The 18,408-nt window shown below is 47.6% G+C and overlaps 6 protein-coding genes across 6 annotated transcripts; 2 read left to right on the top strand and 4 right to left on the bottom strand.

Moving 5' to 3' along the window:
- Positions 1-1,109: 1,109 nt before the first annotated feature.
- On the bottom strand, positions 1,110-2,381 carry BKA55DRAFT_526187 (uncharacterized protein; the record flags this gene model as incomplete). The annotated part of the gene is made up of 1 exon (XM_046188815.1): positions 1,110-2,381. A coding segment is annotated over one exon (1,272 nt), but the record flags the coding sequence as incomplete, so codon positions are not given.
- A 251-nt stretch (positions 2,382-2,632) lies between these two features.
- Positions 2,633-4,705, bottom strand: BKA55DRAFT_583586 (fungal-specific transcription factor domain-containing protein; the record flags this gene model as incomplete). The annotated part of the gene is given in 4 exon segments (XM_046194226.1): positions 2,633-3,822; positions 3,870-3,973; positions 4,296-4,419; positions 4,437-4,705. The coding sequence occupies 3 exon segments, from the start codon at positions 4,313-4,315 to the stop codon at positions 2,633-2,635; spliced, it is 1,314 nt and encodes a 437-aa protein (XP_046043014.1). The 5' UTR covers positions 4,316-4,419; positions 4,437-4,705.
- Positions 4,706-5,151: 446 nt separating this feature from the next.
- On the top strand, positions 5,152-5,646 carry BKA55DRAFT_526523 (uncharacterized protein; the record flags this gene model as incomplete). Its single annotated transcript, XM_046188849.1, has 1 exon — positions 5,152-5,646. A coding segment is annotated over one exon (495 nt), but the record flags the coding sequence as incomplete, so codon positions are not given.
- A 624-nt stretch (positions 5,647-6,270) lies between these two features.
- On the bottom strand, positions 6,271-7,749 carry BKA55DRAFT_598971 (uncharacterized protein; the record flags this gene model as incomplete). Its single annotated transcript, XM_046196320.1, has 6 exons — positions 6,271-6,324; positions 6,382-6,483; positions 6,529-6,668; positions 6,786-6,809; positions 6,849-7,317; positions 7,414-7,749. 6 exons carry the CDS (start codon positions 7,747-7,749, stop codon positions 6,271-6,273), a joined length of 1,125 nt encoding a protein of 374 aa, XP_046043012.1.
- Positions 7,750-10,549: 2,800 nt separating this feature from the next.
- Positions 10,550-13,918, top strand: BKA55DRAFT_526314 (uncharacterized protein; the record flags this gene model as incomplete). The annotated part of the gene is made up of 5 exons (XM_046188824.1): positions 10,550-10,807; positions 10,874-11,741; positions 11,789-12,303; positions 12,365-13,327; positions 13,379-13,918. The coding sequence occupies 5 exons, from the start codon at positions 10,550-10,552 to the stop codon at positions 13,916-13,918; spliced, it is 3,144 nt and encodes a 1,047-aa protein (XP_046043011.1).
- A 597-nt stretch (positions 13,919-14,515) lies between these two features.
- BKA55DRAFT_715987 (pyridoxal phosphate-dependent transferase) lies at positions 14,516-18,304 on the bottom strand. The gene is made up of 8 exons (XM_046200894.1): positions 18,056-18,304; positions 16,928-17,984; positions 16,713-16,769; positions 16,649-16,680; positions 16,403-16,444; positions 16,072-16,159; positions 15,783-16,002; positions 14,516-15,733 (listed from the first exon to the last, which is right to left on the bottom strand). The coding sequence occupies exons 1-8, from the start codon at positions 18,093-18,095 to the stop codon at positions 14,699-14,701; spliced, it is 2,571 nt and encodes an 856-aa protein (XP_046043010.1). The 5' UTR covers positions 18,096-18,304; the 3' UTR covers positions 14,516-14,698.
- Positions 18,305-18,408: the final 104 nt, after the last annotated feature.

Below are 18,408 nucleotides of genomic sequence, written 5' to 3'. Positions count from 1 at the left end.
CTTGCCACGGCTCGCTACCGCATCTATCCATCTCCATAATTTTCCATAGCCAAGGCAATTCTTGCCTGTGGTCATACACCTGCGACAGGCGGGTACTGAACGATCGCAGCTAAGCCTATTATAACGGCAATTGTGGCAAGATTTGGTGGGTGTCAGATTAGAATTCATGGGTGGCGGCCATGGGGAGTATGTCGGAAGTATTGGAAGTTGATCACACAATACCGGCGGTGGAAGAGGAGCTTCACTGCATTTTAAACGCAGCCAAGGGACTATCGTTAGCTTCAAGGGAAAGTCGGAGTGGAGACTGGTCAGCCTGCCGTCCGCCATTGGGCCGAGATCGTGGTGGAGCAGGACGCCCCCTTTTTGACGCCAAAGCGATCGAGTCGCCTGGTGAGACCCATAAGCAAAGTCTGAGAAATTACGCGTCATCTGGAAAACATCGCCAAAGAAAGAGAAATAGCGCCCCTCGGATGATGCGAACTGTACCGAAGGGCAGGTCGACCGACTGACCGAAGTCTGATAGAATAGCAGCTGCAAGCAGCACACCCCCTCCCCCCTAAAGTTAGAAATCACTTTCGGTGCAATATTGTCAATTCAGGAAGGGTTTCTATCCATCGTCTGTATCTATAATTCTTCACCTCCTCGGTCATGGTCTGCTCATTTCGATGAAAAATAAGAGATTAGATGCCTTGGGTACCTCTGGATGTGCGGACTATATCTTACTCTCACATACAAGGTTATTAGATTGCCTACTGAGAACGTCTGACTGTTGCTTAGTCATAGTGCGATAACTTGTTTCCAGGTTCGATCCCACGCTTCACCGACCAAGATCTATGCCTAGTTATCGATCCTCATTAATCCATCATCCGAGGCTCCCTAGTGGCAGCTACATAAATAACATATTACACGACTCATCCAGAGGGCTTGAATTGGAAACTTCAAATGTTTCATATAGTACAGACAGGCTTTTGATTGTCTATCGGCAAAACCTATTGATAACATTCGTCAAGCCTTCCACCACTTTACCAAACGAGTCAATATTTACCCATTCTTTCTTGGAAAGCAATCCCTCTCCTTTCGGACCCCATACCAGTGGGACGATGCCAGCTTCAGCCAGCAGAGATGGTCGAAGCATGCACATTCGCTGTGCCTAATGTCATGTCACGACCAATGCCAGCGGTACCTTGATGAATTTGCTTAACGAGCTTTCCAAGCTCAGAAAGAAAATCTCCTGCATTGATTATGGCATCAACACCCAAATCAGGCCGCGAGCCGTGGGCTGCGACGCCGTGAACTACCACTTCTATGTCACAGAGGCCCTTGTGTGCGTGGAAAATCTGAAGGCCTGTAGGCTCGGAGACGATCGCGGCGCCTGCCCGCCAACCAGCTCGTAAGATATCCTCAGTACCTACACTCCCACTCTCTTCATCGGCGACTGCGGTGAAGATAACATCACCACCAAGCTTAACGCCGTTCAGCTCTAGGCGCTTGACATTAGCTAGAGCTACCATGGCTGCTGCAACACGGCTCTTCATATCCGCTGATCCACGACCATGGAGTTTTCCGTTGATGATTTTGCCGCTCAGAGGGTCGTCCTCATAACCCATCAGCGTAACGGTATCGATGTGCCCGTTCAGCATCAGGGACTTTGCACCATCTCTTCCAGCGCCACGTATAACGCCAACAACCGATGGGCGGCCTTTGACAGATTCGATCCAATGGGTTGCTATATCGCGATGTTCCAACCATGATGCGATGTATTGAGCGACCACGGTCTCTCCAGGGTCAGCCACAGATCCAAGAGTAGGGCTTACAGAATTGATTCTGACTAATGTTTGAGTGATGAGGATGAGACCGTCAGCAGAGACATCATGCGGGGTATCGTAAGTTACGTCACTAGTCATAGGGCAAAAGATCACGACAGTCGAATTCCTGGTCAAGCCAAGAGCATTTTTATCGGATATTGTAAGCCGTTTAATTGCTGCCAGTGATGCAGCACCGGCTGGTCCTGCCTGAATTCCGTGTGACTGGAGATAGAGCACGGCTTGGTGGGCTTCAAAGTCCGATACAGTAAGACTCGCATCGATGCCCTGCTTCAATATGTCCCAGGATCCAGTCGACAGGCACCGCTTTCTGAATTCAGTCATAATGGTATGTGTTGTTGCAATCGTAGTTGATTCACCAATCGCAAGACTCTTGAAAAGACAAGCAGCCGTGTCGGGTTCAACTGCTGACGCAGCCGTTGAATAAGCACTGCTTTCTGACTTGAAGTGTGAAATTGCACCTCGAGCGATGTCGACAGGGGCAACGATGAGGTCTGGTCTGTAAGAACCAAGTTGCTCCTCTGTTTCCTGCATAAAGTCTGAATAGTCGTAAGAGTCCTGCCAAACGACATGTCAAAACATGTTCCACAATTCTTGAACTCGGAATTAAATAAGCAAAACCAATTTCGTTGGGGTGAACCCATATGGTCGAGTCAGGTGATAATCTTTTCGTACCATTGTCATCATCATCATCCTTTGAAACGTAAAATTCAAGAAGGGGAAGGAAAAAAAAAGAAAGAAGAAGGAACGAGAAGAAAAGAAATTAGTTACGCATATTGTATTACGATCGACCTAGCTAGATCAGGCATTCACATGAGCGACAGCATCCAACCAAGGCATCGGATAGCTTCGTGCCAAGGGACTCCTGATACTCTGCCCCCCCTTGGGTGCCCATTAATTAACTTCAAATCGTGTTGTTTCCAAACCATCATCGTCGCCTCCATCGTACTAGACACATTGCTGAGTGAGCGGCACCCCTTGAGCTCTTCGAACCAGCCCAACACCTGGATTCTTTCGTGCTCGGGGGCAAGACAAGCTGCAATGAACAGAGCCCATAGCGGGTACGGCACTGACCCGACAAGAGCATCCTGCCGTTCGTGAACTCGGCGTATCGCCTCAAACAGCTTTGGCATTAGCTTTTTTTGTATCTCTTCCGCATCACACCCATACTGAGCCACTCGAAGATATACCCAGGCTGCAGCCTCGAATGCCGCCGCATTGAGATAAATCAGACTTTCCATGTCAGAATCTTCAGACCACTGCTCTAATTCACTGAGTCGGTTCTCTACGGCTTGCAACTCCATACGCATGACGGCCGCACTTTTCCTATCTGAACCTGCTCCCGAATGACGCTGGATAGTTGAAGTTATCGAAGTAATGTTTTGGATAAGCTCTGATGATAGCCCTGTGTAAGGGTTGATCTGTGAGCGGCCATGCATTGATCTCAATATTGGAAACATGGACTTTCGCTGTGGTACTAGCCAGCCATTTAGGTCTTCAATCTCAAGCTCAGTCCCTGTGGTAGCAAGAAAAGCTTCGGAAAGCGAGAAGTAATCGGTAACAAAACGATAAACTTCTGGACTGAATGGTTCGTGCCCATATCGTTTTACCATGGACAGCCCTCCAAGGGTATGTACAGCCCATTCGCTGGTACTATTTGTGGCGATTTCCATCAGACTATGCAGCATAACAGCCATCAAAAGGCCATCCCTCTCGCATTGACTTATGGAATCATAGGTATCGTCCAGGCCCTTGCTGCTGCATAAAAGTTGCCGCACGTCCTGGAGTGACCGCAGTTTGTGTTGAAGCATAGACGAATAGAATTCCTGACGTTGATGCTGTTGGTCCGCATGAGTTCGGTTAAATAAGTCGTGAGCTGCTAGGCTCATGATCATGTGTAAGAGGGGGCTAAATTGAAATGCTCGAGGTAATATCAATCGTTGGAACGGGTTTTCCAGTTTTTTGGAAAGGACTCGATGAGCAGACCATTCTTGTGTATCTACCACTTTATTAATCGGGATCGGTATCGATGTTTTTGAGGCTTACAATATTGCAGCAATGCGCCATCGTTGTACTCTAGACGTGGCAGCGCACTCAACGACGGCGGTAGTGAGAGTTCGGGCCGGCCAGGCGTTTCATCAGCTCTCCTGCTTGTACCCCCGTAGGGAAATCGTCGCACCTCATCTGCCGTCGTGTGCAACCACCGCAACCTACCTCGCGGAACCGGCAGTAAGTAATATGTCGTCTCTGGGGTGCGGTTGTGCAGTGCCGCTCTCCCGAATGCAATTCCAGCACACCTCGTCTCGTCTTCCCATTGGAGTCGAAGGCCATAACTGCAGGCTAGTCCTCGCCGGATACACCGATTACATGAAGGATGTTCTTCTACCAGGCCGTCTCAGATGGGTGACTAAATTTCGGGGGGGCAGGTCGATCCGCAAATCGCTTACCAGAGCATCTTCTCTTTTGACCTACGGTGTCAGGTTAGCCAGCATCCCTGATACTTGCAGGAGTCGAGACATCACTTTTGCAATTCCAACATCCAGTACGATTACGTCGAATAGAACGGGATCGATCGACCGAATCCATATCCGGTGGGGGTTTTTTTTTTTTTAGTGGTTTTTTTATAGGGGGGAGTTGCGCATCGACCTGCCTCTTCGTTTGAGTGATTTCTGGTGGGGCGAAGTGTAGGGAGGTTTCAGGCCTGACCGAGGATCTGGCCGGGGGAAGGACATACTTAAAAAACCTCACCAGCCCCACACAAGCCTATTACCCCACATAAATAATATTTTCCTTGTCACCCTCATTACGAGCTAGAATTTTGGCGCATCCACCTGCCTTATGACATCCACGCCCTGTGGAGCAACATTACGCTCTTATCTTACCCCACCCCCTAGGCTTTTTGCTTTCACCCTTTCCCCACTGTGTTCATAAACCAAATGAAATGTGGGGAGGGAAAAGTCTGGGGTATCGTATCGACGTATCTTGGTATCTTTGCGAAAACCTGGGGTCTACTTGGACCAGATGGCGGCACAGAGCTGTAGACAAGATAAGTTATCACTTGCCTCAATTTAGAACAATAGCATAATATCGACGATACATATTATTGACCTTCCACTTGTTCTCTGAGGTCAAACTCAGTGCAAGTCATACATTATAGCTCATCTTCCATCCATCCTTGCGACAACCTTCTGATAGCCTTTGCTTCGCTGCAATAAAACCTCCAAATCGGAATACCTCCCATGATGTCGAGCTTAACGCCTCATCAACTCTTCGCAATGACTCCTTCTAGCACTAAGTCGTTTTCTAGCTCATCGTCGCGTCTGGAGTATCCTTCACTGGTGTAGGTATGTGGGATGCTCTTGGTGGCCTCGGTGTAGGAGGTTCTGCAGGACCTTACGCTATTTCGGCCGCCAATGCAATTCTTTATACCCTTTTCTCAGTTGTCTGCATCACCGCAGGTGTCGTCAATAATCGCATCGGTCTCAACTACGGGCTTGCCATCGGTTCGATTGGATATCCACTCTACGGGGCGGGCCTATACACAAACAATTACAAGACAAATACTTGGTTCCTGCTATTCGGGGCTGCTGCGTGTGGTATCTCTGCAGGTTTCTTCTACGCTGCCGAGGCTGCGATCGTGATTGGATGTCCTAGTCATAGCGAGCGTGCGTTTTACCTAACCACCTGGGCAACAGCCAAGGTGGTCGGGCCCATCGTCGGCGGTGCTATCAACCTTGGATTGGACGTAAGTTTTCTGGACAACGCTATACTCAACCACAATTTTGTTAACTTGTCTGCAGTATCCAGTCTCAGAAATCAGTGAATCATTTTACAAGCATTAGACTAAACTTAGGGATTACTATTATCTGTATTGTTCCGGCTTGGATCATCATTTTAGAACTGGAGCATTGTCATGAGATCCAGGTCACCGATGCTGAGCTAAAAATGGAGTGGAAATGAAGACAGCAACTAGAGGAATGGGAGGCTGGGAAGAATTAAAGCTTATGTTTTCTTATCACTGCTATGCTGATGTCATTTCCGTGGCATGAAATTCATTTTCAGGCCATATCTTTATTCGTCATTCAACTTATCCACTTTGCTTATTTTTCAGTTGTGTAATAATGAGCGCTGAGCTGGTACCCCAGGTGCTGGCTTCACAGATTCTTTTTAAGGCCCGAAGCAATGACTGAATGCGATAATAACAAGAACATCCCGAAACATCCTACTTCACAAACTTTTGACCTCTGATAGTACTCGTTGAAATTGACATATTAAGCTGTTGTTCTACTACAACGTTTCTTATAGATGCACAAATGCGTGACATCACAATGCCATTGCTCGTCAGTAAGTAAGATTGTCAATTTGTAGTGGAAATTCTTTTTAGATGTCTAGCGTCATACCATTAGGGCCTGCAATTGATCGTGCCTTGGACCTTTGCAGTATAAACTTATGGTTCACAAGAGAAAGGTACACGGAAAGCATCGGTATCGTGATGATGTTTCTGCAGTTGCCGTTAGCTGAGGCCAGTCTGGGTACAAGTTTGTCAACAACGACTTACAATATCCATAGCGGTCGCATATGTCCCTCCGATGAGAACCAGAATACCAAAGGCATAAACAAATATACAAGCAATAGCGTGCAATAGCATGCAATAAGTTTCCTCTGGCGTACTACGTCCCTTACAGATAAGTGTGTACTACATCACTGCTGGGAAATATGAGATAAACCCAGATACAAATAGAGCCGAGCTGAGCGAAAGCAAATCAATAAAAAAAGGGATGGACTTGTTGAGTATCCAAGCGCAAAGGGTAATGCCGAACAGTACCAGCAGCCAGGTAATCCAACCTTTAGGGGTGTTAATAAACCGTGTAACAGAGTCTTAATAGAACTGAAAGTGGATATACTGAGCAGTAACTGTATTGCCGATAGCCCCTAAAATGAAAATAATAGGAAATGCAACACTAAAAGCTACCTTGGGTAAAACGCCTAATAGTAATAGAAGAGTAGGGCTCTAAATATCCTTACTGATAAAAGTGTAAATAAGTATGCCGGTAAGGGTATAGATAAAGATTTTAAGGATACTAAAAGTCCATACTGACTTTATAAAGTCTGTAGGTATATATATCTCAGATATAAATAGTATTATATATAGAGCAAAGCAGTATGCAAAGAGCATATTGCAAATGGCCACTATACCGTCTTTAAAAGTCGCATTAGGGTCCAGCCAAGCTGACCAGTCTGCAGCAGATAAGCCACCAGGTTTATTTGCAGCATCAACACTGGAGGCAATAACTGTTACGAGGATGGCTGTCATAACGGACAGGAGGTCAATATAGCCTAGAATGGCCGCTTCCGTGAACAACGGCATAATAGCCAGAATAAACAGCAGAACGCCCAATACGGCACTAAAGACGAGACCACATATGCCATCATCTGACAAGATGTTAAAAGAGATCGTGCCCATAAGGACATGAGACGAGGTCATAAGCATAAGCTAAAGCATATATATAGCTCCAAACAGCTCCTCGCTAAAACGACCCATAAGTAAGCCTCCGATATCTCCATAGCTTTGGATAGCAGGAAATAGGACCGTAACTTTCCCAATAATCCATACTGTATAGACAGCCATAAGACCAAGAGAGATGCAATAGAAAACTCCAGCGATAACGCCGAGAGTAGCAAAGGCCCCTGGAAGGCTGAACTCGCCTAGGCCAATGGCCTCAACAACGAGAATCACAGCTAAACGCTTCCATCCGAGTCGTTGGAAGTATACCTCTCCCTCCGCGGTCTTTTGTTTCTCAAACTCGGTGATGGTGCCGGTCGTTTGATCGTAAGAGTCATCAATATTGATTATCTGATCAGAATTGAGACCAGACAAGTCTTTTGTCGTGGCTAACGGATCGCTTTGTTGTGTAATTGTATTCATGACGAAGGACACTAGTATTTGATCGAGCAAGAATTAGAAAATGGAAAAAAATGTTGAGTGGTCTGGGCTGAGGATATAATAATAATAGACTGGGCCCGGGAAACTATTCAAGTATAAACCTGGGGAGTGCCCAACTTCTGTAGTTTGCGGGGAAGATCTCATGTTCCTCACGCTGGGAAATCTTTGTGTAGATGGTGGACTAGCCGCTCCTTGCTCTACGTAATAACAAGATGTAAATGCCTTGACTCGTACGTAGAGATACAATTCAGGAGGCTTAAGTTAGATGGATAAAGCTCCCATCGTCATTCGAAGACTCGACGTTAAGTCATAGCCGCGTGCAGGAGGTTCTCAGTGAGTCAGTGTATGATTAGTACGTTACTGCGGGGTACACAACTTAGTTACTAGGGTTTTAACGCTAATAGAAACCTAGAACTGTGGTTTGTTGAGAGAACACCGCAGTTACGCGATGGTGGTGTATAAACCGGAGGCGATATCGGAGGTGAGGGAATTTTCAACATGTCTGTGTAGCCTCAAGGTTCGCAGCTTCTAGACAATAATAACTTGATTACAAGATCAAGGCCAAAGCACCATCTCGTAAGATGAACTAACGAAGCGGTCGCTTCTCTACAAATATTCGATCATTTGATCCGAGTCATCAACGTGGATACCCATAGGTAAAATAGACAACGAGGTGATCTTCCCCAAAGGTAGTTGCACAGAGAGTAAGCTGATCTCCCTGTTACTTTGCGCGAGTTGAAAGAAGCTACAGCTCTTTGTTAAATTTTGACCTCGAGAGGGACCTCGATCTCCATCAGGAAACGCTGAACGTATCCATCTCATATCGATCCTAGCCCTGACAATCATTCTTATCCGGAACTAGTTCTTGTCTTGATAATCTTTGTGTGTTCGGATCGGTCGGCATGTCTAGTTTCATCTTTCTTTATCCCTTTTTTCTTGCCCTCCGGAGGTTAGCGAAGTCATCGAGCTTCTTCGTCGTTTAGGGGGCGCTAGGCCCAAAGAGCCTTCTACTGGGCCACAGGGCGTGCTGAGCTATCCACATTCGCATGAGAACAAAACATGATCATGCCGAGAAGCTCCAGGACAGTGAAAATGCACACTACGTTACCCGGGAACACTATACCCTCATCCCATATCAGTCACATACTACACTACGACAAAGATTGGCCAAACCTAGCCCCTAGCTTCGAATTAGAACAGAACAGAAGGGATAGGCACTGCCTTCCGAAAGGCCGATACAGCTTTCTCTGATCGGCATTTTGCTCAGCATACAACCGGCTCCCACATTTTTCATAAATTAAGTGGTAGAAGTCGTGCATAGCATGCGTCAAGCCCTCCGTGGTCTTACCCCCCTGAACCCACCTCCACCCATTCCTCCTCAGAAAGTAATGACTTTTAACCCCACACTAAAGGCCCAGGATCAGCATCGGCCAAGGTAGCATCTGAGCTACAAGCCATGCCAGTGATATCTGTGGTAAGCCGGGCGAAAGGATGAGGAGTCGTAGTCATAGTAGTATTAGTAATAGTCGTGCTAATCACGCCTGGGTGTGACTACATGATCCCCGGCAGTCTTCCTTAGACTCGTCCGGCATGGAATGCCACCAAACTAAAACCCTACGTTGCACTAACTAAAGCGGTGTTCCTCCACCACCGGGCAAGGGAGACATTACGAGGTGTATCGTAATTAGATCTCTTTCTTGTCAAGCAGTTGCAGACAATAGTTGAACTCTGGATCAACCTTCGAATATTCGACATCATGCAGCATGAACCGAAAGAGAATGTGGGCCGACGAGCTTCCAAGTTCAATACAGTAACGTTTGCAGTTATTTCTAGTTGTGAAGGGTCTCACACTTCTGTGGATAGCTGTCGTGATTGTAAATTTACTAGCAACAAGTGCTGAACTGGTAGGCGATAGCTGGTGATTTCTCTCTGGTGCCATAGGGTAGGTACATACACGCTTGACTTCGACTTGCCCTCAAATCTGCAAAAACGAGCGAGCTATCTCACAACCTTTGTTGTACATCTCTTCGGTATGTTCTCAAATCAACAAGGGTTTGCTTATCAGGATGCCGCAAAGACCAGCTGCGTGGGTGTTTGAAAAGGATATTTAATTTTATTCATTATCATTTTTGTTATTATTATTAGTTATCATTATTATCAGTGCTGGTTCAAGATAAGCGACCTATTCGAACTCGGCGTGAAGTGCAACTCTATTATCTGAGAGGATAGGGAATACTGAGTCACAATAGATGTTGCTGAACAATAAAAGATTCCGTCCTGTTTGCAACCCTGCTCCGCCCGCGTCTTTCACCAAACTACGTTGGTTACCTCAAACCTGGCCGTGGACTTCCTCGCGTGCCAGCACCCTCAAATTTCAAGTAGGTTTGCGGATTGCCAACAGAACGCGGGATGTCACTTATTCGGGGGTGCCGAGTTCCCAGTTTATATAACGTAATAGACAATCCGCGATCAGGAATCGGTTGACACAAGGGTGCGGATTGATGTCGGCTACTTACCCTAGCTCGCCACTAGTCTGTAGTTTATCTTCCTAATCCGGTTCTGGTCCGTGTACGTGATATTAAACAAATCTAAATTACATTTTCAGCTCCATTCTGTTCGAGGAGTGCGGTCTTGAAGTTCGAGATAACTACCGAGAGCGACCGCCCAAAAAAGCTATCTCTGATCCCTCTCAATATGTCCGATATGAGCGTTGTAGCCATTCGAGAATTAGCCATCACGATTTGGTAACCTATCATCAGCCATCGAACACAAGCTTGCGGCCATGGTTAAGCGCAAAACCTACGCTCCCGTTCCGGGCCAGCATATCTCGGGGCAAGCCAACAAACCTCTATCCCAACCCCCCCACAGTTTGACGAGCCAACAAGTCCTCGATGAGTTATGTAGTAATTCGGCCACTGGACTTAGACCTGAGGAGGTCCCTCAGCGCTTGGAAGAAATGGGCCCCAATGAGTTAGAGCAGAAGGCTGGCGTCCAGCCAGTCAAGATTTTTGTCGAGCAGATATTCAACGCAATGACTTTGGTACGTGATCTCTGACAAGTTGTCTGGCATCGTGACCCTCCTAACAGTAGCCATTGGCCTCTTTAGGTCTTGTTGATGGCACTGGCCGCCAGCTTTGGCATCCAGGCCTGGATCCCTGGTGGTATCCTAGCTGGTATCATCATACTCAACATCTTCATCGGCTTCTTCCAGAGTCTTCAGGCTGAAAAGACCATCGACTCTCTTCGTACATTAGGCACGCCCACATGTAACGTCTTTCGTGGCGGTGAAACCATGACCATTCAGACCGCTGAGATTGTTCCCGGAGATATCGTTGACTTGGCCACTGGCGACTCCGTTCCTGCTGACATCCGGCTTACTGAAGCCGTCAATCTCGAAGCTGACGAAGCACTGCTCACGGGTGAATCGGTACCTATACTAAAGATTCCAAAGTTGACGTTTGACGCCAAAACTGGTCCCGGTGACCGTCTTAATGTGGTATTCAGCTCGTCCATCATTACGAAGGGCCGCGGTCGCGGTATTGTTTTTGCCACAGGCATGTTTACAGAGATCGGTCTCATTGCCGGCGCGCTCAGCAGTAGCGGCAACGAGGTCAAAGAGCACCAAACTCGAGACAAAAAAACCCTGATTCATGTTGTCTGGGATCCCGTTGGTAGTTGGCTTGGAGAGTTCCTGGGCCTCACTGTTGGCACGCCCCTGCAGAAGAAGCTCTCGCAGCTCTTTCTGTCGCTATTCTGTTTTGCTATTGTCTGCGCTATCATCGTAATGGGAGCCAACGAATTCAATCCCAGCAAGGACGTCATCATTTATGCTATTACCACAGCAATAGGTACTATCCCAGTATCTTTGCTGCTAGTGCTAACCCTGACTATGGCGGCTGGCACAAAGAAGATGCTTGAACGACACGTCATTGTCCGAAATCTCTCTAGTCTCGAGGCTTTAGGGGGCGTGACTAGTCAGTATACCTGATCACTTATCTATGTTCAATACTAACCATCCAAGACATTTGCTCCGATAAAACGGGAACTATCACCCAGGGGCGAATGGTTACACGAAAGGCGTGGATCCCAGGTTGTGGCACATATTCAGTTGAAGCGACGAGCGACGTGTACAATCCCACCGCCGGTCAAGTCTTTTTTCATGCCTCTCAGCCTACAGATCATGCCGGTCCCAATGCTGAGGAGAAGCAAGGGACCTTGATCAATCCTCAGGAAGAGGTGGCCTGCAAATTCAGCCTGCAGAGGTATCTTAATATCGCATCCTTGGCCAACCTTGCTTCTGTCGAACAGAGTGACAGCAGCTCCACAGACTCTGGTGAATGGAAGGTGAAAGGGGCTCCTACTGATATCGCCATCGAAGTGTTTGCTGGGCGGTTCGGCTTGAATCGCTTAGAGTTGTCGCAAGGCCAAAAAGCTCAGTGGAAGCACGTGGCTGAATACCCATTTGACTCTGACGTGAAGAAGATGACCGTCATCTTCCATCATATTGAGTCCAACGAGACTCACATTTTTACAAAGGTATACCCTTCTTAATGTATACCCAAATTTCGTAGTGGAATCTAATTGTTGTTTTGTCTAGGGCGCCGTCGAGCGAGTCCTTGAATCCTGCAAATTCATCACCTTCGGCAATGAAACCCATCCGTTAACTTCCAAGACTAGTCGGGATATCTACCTCAATATGGAGACTCTCGCTAGTCAAGGCCTTCGTGTCCTAGCCCTGGCCCATAAAGTGAACGGCAGTATCGTCCATGAATCTGAATTTGCTGGCGATGTTGTCCCGGATCGCCAGAAATTTGAACAGGACCTTGTCTTTTATGGCCTCATTGGCATCTACGATCCTCCTCGCCCAGAATCTCTTCTCAGCGTTCGCGCTTGCCATGGCGCTGGAATCATTGTCCATATGCTTACAGGCGATCATCCGCAGACAGCTCAAGCTATTGCCGTTGACGTGGGCATTCTGCCTTCTCCAGAGAAATTACAATCGCTTCCAGTCGATGTGTCCGAAACGATGATGATGACCGCACACGAATTTGATGCTCTTACGGACGAGCAGATCGACGGATTAACCCAGCTTCCTCTGGTTGTGGCTCGTTGCGCACCAAGCACCAAGGTCCGAATGATTGACGCACTTCACAGGCGTGGACGTTATGTCGCTATGACTGGCGACGGAGTCAACGACAGCCCCAGTTTGAAGCGAGCCGACATAGGGATCGCGATGGGAACAGGCTCGGATGTTGCCAAGGAGTCTTCCGATATTATTCTCACCGACGACAATTTTACTTCAATTCTGAGCGCCATCGAAGAGGGACGCCGCATATTTGATAACATCCAGAAATTCATTCAGCACGTGTTGGCCGCGAATATTGGTTTTGTGGTAACATTGCTTGCTGGCCTTGCATTCAAGGATGAGAACGGAGTATCTGTGTATCAGCTCACACCAGTTGAGATTATTTGGATGCTCATGGGGACCGGTGCCTTCTGTGAAACTGGTCTTGGGTTCGAAAAAGCGGTAGCAGATATTCTTGACCGACCCCCCCAAAATGTAGGCTCTTGTTCCCTTGCCTTGACGATAAAGTGAACTAATATTCGGCAGCTCAAATACGGCGTATTCACACCCGAGTTCCTCGTCGACATGGTTGTCTACGGCATCATCATGGCTGCCTGCGTGCTTGGCTCGTTCACCGTCGTCATTTTCGCTTTCAATGACGGTAACCTTGGTTCGAACTGTAACAACGATTACTCTGAAGCCTGTGATCCCGTGTTCCGCGCCCGTGCTACATGCTTCACAACGATGACTTGGATCTTTCTCCTGTTTGCGTGGGGTCTGATTGACTTTCGTCGCTCACTCTTTTATATGCCCAAAGGCTTCAAGGCGTGGGCTAGTCATCTTTGGGATAACCAGTTTCTATTCTGGGCTGTTTTTGGTGTCTTCTTCACAGTATTCCCTGTTTTGTATATCCCCAAGCTCAACCACGTTGTATTCCAGCATACAGGTATTAGCTGGGAATGGACAGTGGTGTTTATCGATGTTGGCGTCTTTATGTCTTTGTCAGAGGCTTGGAAGTGGATTAAAAGGATTTACTTCCGACGACAATCAGGACATTGGCGTGAAGGGCCGACAGCCGAGGTATAGCTTCACACTTGTTCACAGACGATTCTTCTATACAACTGCTGTTGGCTACTGGCATAACGGTGGAAGTTCTGTTGTGGGCAATTACATACGGATGATTTTGGACATGGTGTATTGAACACTTCAAAGCAGGCTGCATCGGTCAATTTGAACCCATGTATATACCGTGGTCATTGAGATAAATCATCACTCCTCCGACCTTTATTCATTGTTCATCATCAATATAGATTTCTCAGTACCTTTAGTGCAGCGACCGTAACGTCGTTTTAAGCTCACCTTTCCTACCTTACACGCCCACTGCAACCTCACACTCTTCAGTTGATGTTCTATTCCGGAAGAGCGATTTCCTTCTCATAAAATTTGTTTCTCTAATAACCAATCTTGCCTTTTCTCCTTACTCTATATCCCAGTACTTACTGTATAGCCGGTACCACCATTAAAATTGTCAAGCTTCTCCCGCCAGGTCAAGTGGTTTTATTTCGTTCCATTTACTTTTTGCCATAGGACTTTGTCGGTCTTGACAAAGTCCTATGCGGCGATTGTCAGTCGACACCTATGCGAAAATATCATATTATTCGCGACACTGGTAATATACATCTCGTTTGTTTTCATTCTTTGTCTTAGTACTCGTTCAGGTGATTCCGCTATCAAGGCTTCCCTCGTTCAACCTTGTGAACCGTTCTGGCCGAGTCTATCATATTCTCCGTCCCCTTCCCGCGGTAAACCAATATCTTGGACTTATTCTTTTTAATCAGTCTATGCTACCTTATCCACCGCAAAATCTCAGCTGTCCTCAGCCAGAAGCGCCTCAAGTCCCTGTAAGAGATCTGCTTTTAGATCTTCCAGATCCTCAACACCAAGACTGAATCTAAGCAATAGCGGATCTTCGTCCTCGCTGCTCATGGCACGCCATTCGCACAAGCTCTCGACGCCTCCTAGACTGGCAGCATGCTGGAAGATGTATAGTTTACTCGGCAAACGCTTAGCGAATTCTAGATTCTTAAGCCAAATGCTGAAGAGAGAACCATGACCACCAGGCATCTGTTTCTGAAGCCAGCCCTCATCCAGCGCGTCCTTCTGGATAGAACTATGCGTCACTTTCGTGATTGTGCGGCCAATAACCGAGTTTCGATCCTCCAGGCCCTTATGGAGCCAAGCAACGACACCTTGAACGTTGCGAGATTGCTGTGTGACGCGGAGGAATAGAGTACGCAGTGATCGAATGCCCAACCAGCCCTCCAGGCTGCCCATGACGTTTCCTAACACCTGGCGTTCCTCACGCAGTGTCTTCTCCCATCCCTCCTGGACACGATCTGGGTGAATAACAACAATACCACACAGCATATCAGAGTGACCGCCTATATACTTGGTGCCGCTATGCATGACTAAATCTGCGCCCAGCTGTATAGGATCTTGCAGTGGGGGCGGGGCAAGTGTTGCATCAACAGTCAAGATGGCTCCTGCAGCGCGAGCCTTCTCCTTGAAGAATGCAAGGTTACGCGCCTCACCAGTTGGATTGAGCGGTGTTTCAACGTGGATCATATCGCCTGGGCCAGCCTGATCAATATCGTCTAACGACAACTTTTGAAGCCCGTTGAGCTTGTGCATGATGTCGATTATGCCGTGAACGCCATGATAGCCGTCGGTAATGAAGATCTTCTTGGGGTTCACCAAGATCAACATCGAATTAAAAGCAGCAAGTCCAGAAGCATAAGAGACGGTGCTGTGGCCAAATAGAGTTTTGAGTACAATTTCGAATCGGTTCGAGTTGGGGGCAGTGTAACGTGAATAAACGTGTGAATCGAAAGGTGCATTGGGCTATCTCTACCAATTAGCAAGGCTCTCTTGTATTCGTCTGGTTTCTTACATCGTCATTCTCCATCTCGACCAGCTGATCCGGATCACGGGTATATCGATAGTTCACGGCGGGGTGCATCGCTGGGGCAATGGCCCGGTGAGGGCTGACAAAGTCATCGGCGTGTACTGCCTGGGTTGAGAAATGGAATTTAGGTAGAGCTTTGTGCAAAGCCTCAGCTGTAAGGACAAACTTATCGGCCTCACCGCGGGTTAAGTTGGTCCCCATTGTCCTGATGTTAATAACGGCGCTGATAATTTTGCTTGAAAAATCTCAGTGTTGGTGAACGGAGTTACCATACTGGGTTGTACTTATAAAGTCACCGCGAATCTCTTGTTCAATTATCATCTGAGCCACTTGCGCCCTAATGTCAAGCCAAGGGCGCGCATCTAGTTCATGCAGATACACGGCGTACCCATCCCACGGCACTCCTACGCCCGTCGGATTCACCTACTACAGAGGAACGTTACTCTAAGAGGCCATGTTAGATGCTTGACCAGATCTCAGGGGAAGGTCGATCCGCAAGCCGCTTACCGAAACATTTTCTCTTTTGACTTACGGCGTTATTAGCTAGCGTCTCCATACCTGGAGAAAAGTCGAGACATCACTTTTGCAATTCCAAACCCCCGTACGATTACGTTGAACAGTATGGGGCTGACAGAGTGGATCTATTTCTAGTAGGTTTTATAGAGAGGTGCGCATCGACCTGCCTTTTATTTTGAGCGATTATAACGTCGCTCTCTATACAGAGTGGGGCCACCCTTTTTTGTCTATAGCCCGTCAGTCTTATGTCTCCGCACGGTTGATAGTTACTCAGGTAAGGTCTAGAAAAAAAATAGCGTAAGAGGCTAATTACTCTTAGGCATAGGGGTCCTTACTCCACTGCAATCGCTTGATATGCGCGATTGATCTAGCGGGTTTCATAGCGACATCGGCTCTTACACGATAACCTGCGAGATTTTACGACTTATCCAGTCGTCCCACCACAAATATTGGAAACTTGAGGGTGGCTCCTGGGGAAGGGGGTCCTACGGCCATTCACGTACGTCTCCCACTTAGGATAATGACTTGAATTTCAACTCCGGTCTATATTCCCCGCTTCGTCGTGACATCTTATTCCCATTGGTCATACTGATGGCTATTCTGTCTCGATCTACCTAATCCGTTCCAGCACCTTCAACACGTCTCCCAAGACGCCCATAGCCGTCACAGCCGCACCGGCACCAGCACCTTGAACAATCAAGGGCAGATCACCATATCGCTTAGTATAGATGCTAATGATATTGTCGCTTCCCTTGAGCGACGCGATAGGGTGGGATTTCTCGAAAGACTCTAGACCAACTTTGGCTTGGTTCGATGCCACATCAACATGGCCAACAAATCGAACCACTTTGCCTTCTTTGGCAGCCGTTGCTTTATGTTCCTCCATCTGAGCATCGAACTCGGAAAGCCTCTGGAGAAACTCTTCGCCGCTTGTGACCCCCTCAAGCTCTTTGGGAATCAGACTCTGGACTGGGAAAGAAGTCGGTGACTCAATGGCGAGTCCAGCCAAGCGGGCGACGATGGTAACTTTTCGAGCGACGTCGAGGCCGTTCAAGTCATCACGTGGGTCAGGCTCGGTGTAACCTAATTCCTTCGCTTTTTTGACTTCGTCTGACCACTGGCCGCCACTTCCCTGGGTCGGAGCGAAATTGTTGAAGAGGTACGACATCGTACCGCTAAAAACGCCCTCAACGCGTGTGATTTCATCGCCGGTCTCGACAAGTCGCTTCAAAGGCCCGATGATCGGTAGCGCTGCACCGACTGAGCATTCGTGGTAAACCATGGAGCCATCGGTGCCCTCTGCATCAAAGATCTCCTGCCATAGACTCCAGCTACCAGAAAAGCCTTTCTTATTGGGGGTCACTACGCTGAACCCATGGCGAAGGAACTGCGGATAAGCCTCGGCGATTTGCTGGCTGCTTGTGTTATCCACCACAATGACCTTCCCAGGTGCACGAGAAAGGTACTCGACAGTTTGAGAGATGGAGGGGAGTGGTCCTCCTTTAGCTTCCAGTGCAGAAAGAGCTGTGGCAATCTCAATGTGTTGATAATCGGCGTGGTAAAGTGCTTTGTTGATTATGGCGACATAGACAAGTCTTATTTCGGGAGAGCGGCGCCGACTGGCGACATAGGCGAGCTGCTGGAGGAAAACTGAGCCAACACCGCCAGCACCTATCTGAGATTAATCCTCGAACCACTGGCTGCCGATCGCTATGCACGGTGTTGGTAGGTCAAGTACTTACCGATGACAGCAATGGAAACTTCTTTAGTAGGGTGTATCATTTTGTATGATGCAGAGAGAAGCCTTAAAAATGACCAAGAAAAACGGTATTCAGAGGTGAGTGTCGAGTTGGAGAGATGGGTGCTGACTGGCAGGCATACCTTCTATATGAATCATGGGAACAATCACAAAAATACCATCGATTACTAGTCACTAATGTGCATCATTGTCATTAGTAATGATGAAGTAGCGGCGTTATTAGTAGTAAAAAACCTTTGTCAACATACCCAAAGAATTGGGGCCTGGGAGCGAGTGAATCTGTAAATGGAACGCTGGTGGTCATGCACTCGTTGACATAACGAAACACTGACGAAT

This window comes from Fusarium redolens (assembly GCF_020744475.1).
Source record: "Fusarium redolens strain MPI-CAGE-AT-0023 chromosome Unknown BKA55scaffold_23, whole genome shotgun sequence".
Taxonomy (NCBI): Eukaryota; Fungi; Ascomycota; class Sordariomycetes; order Hypocreales; family Nectriaceae; genus Fusarium; species Fusarium redolens.
Note: the sequence above shows the minus strand (reverse complement) of the source record. Positions and strands in the feature narration are given on the sequence as shown.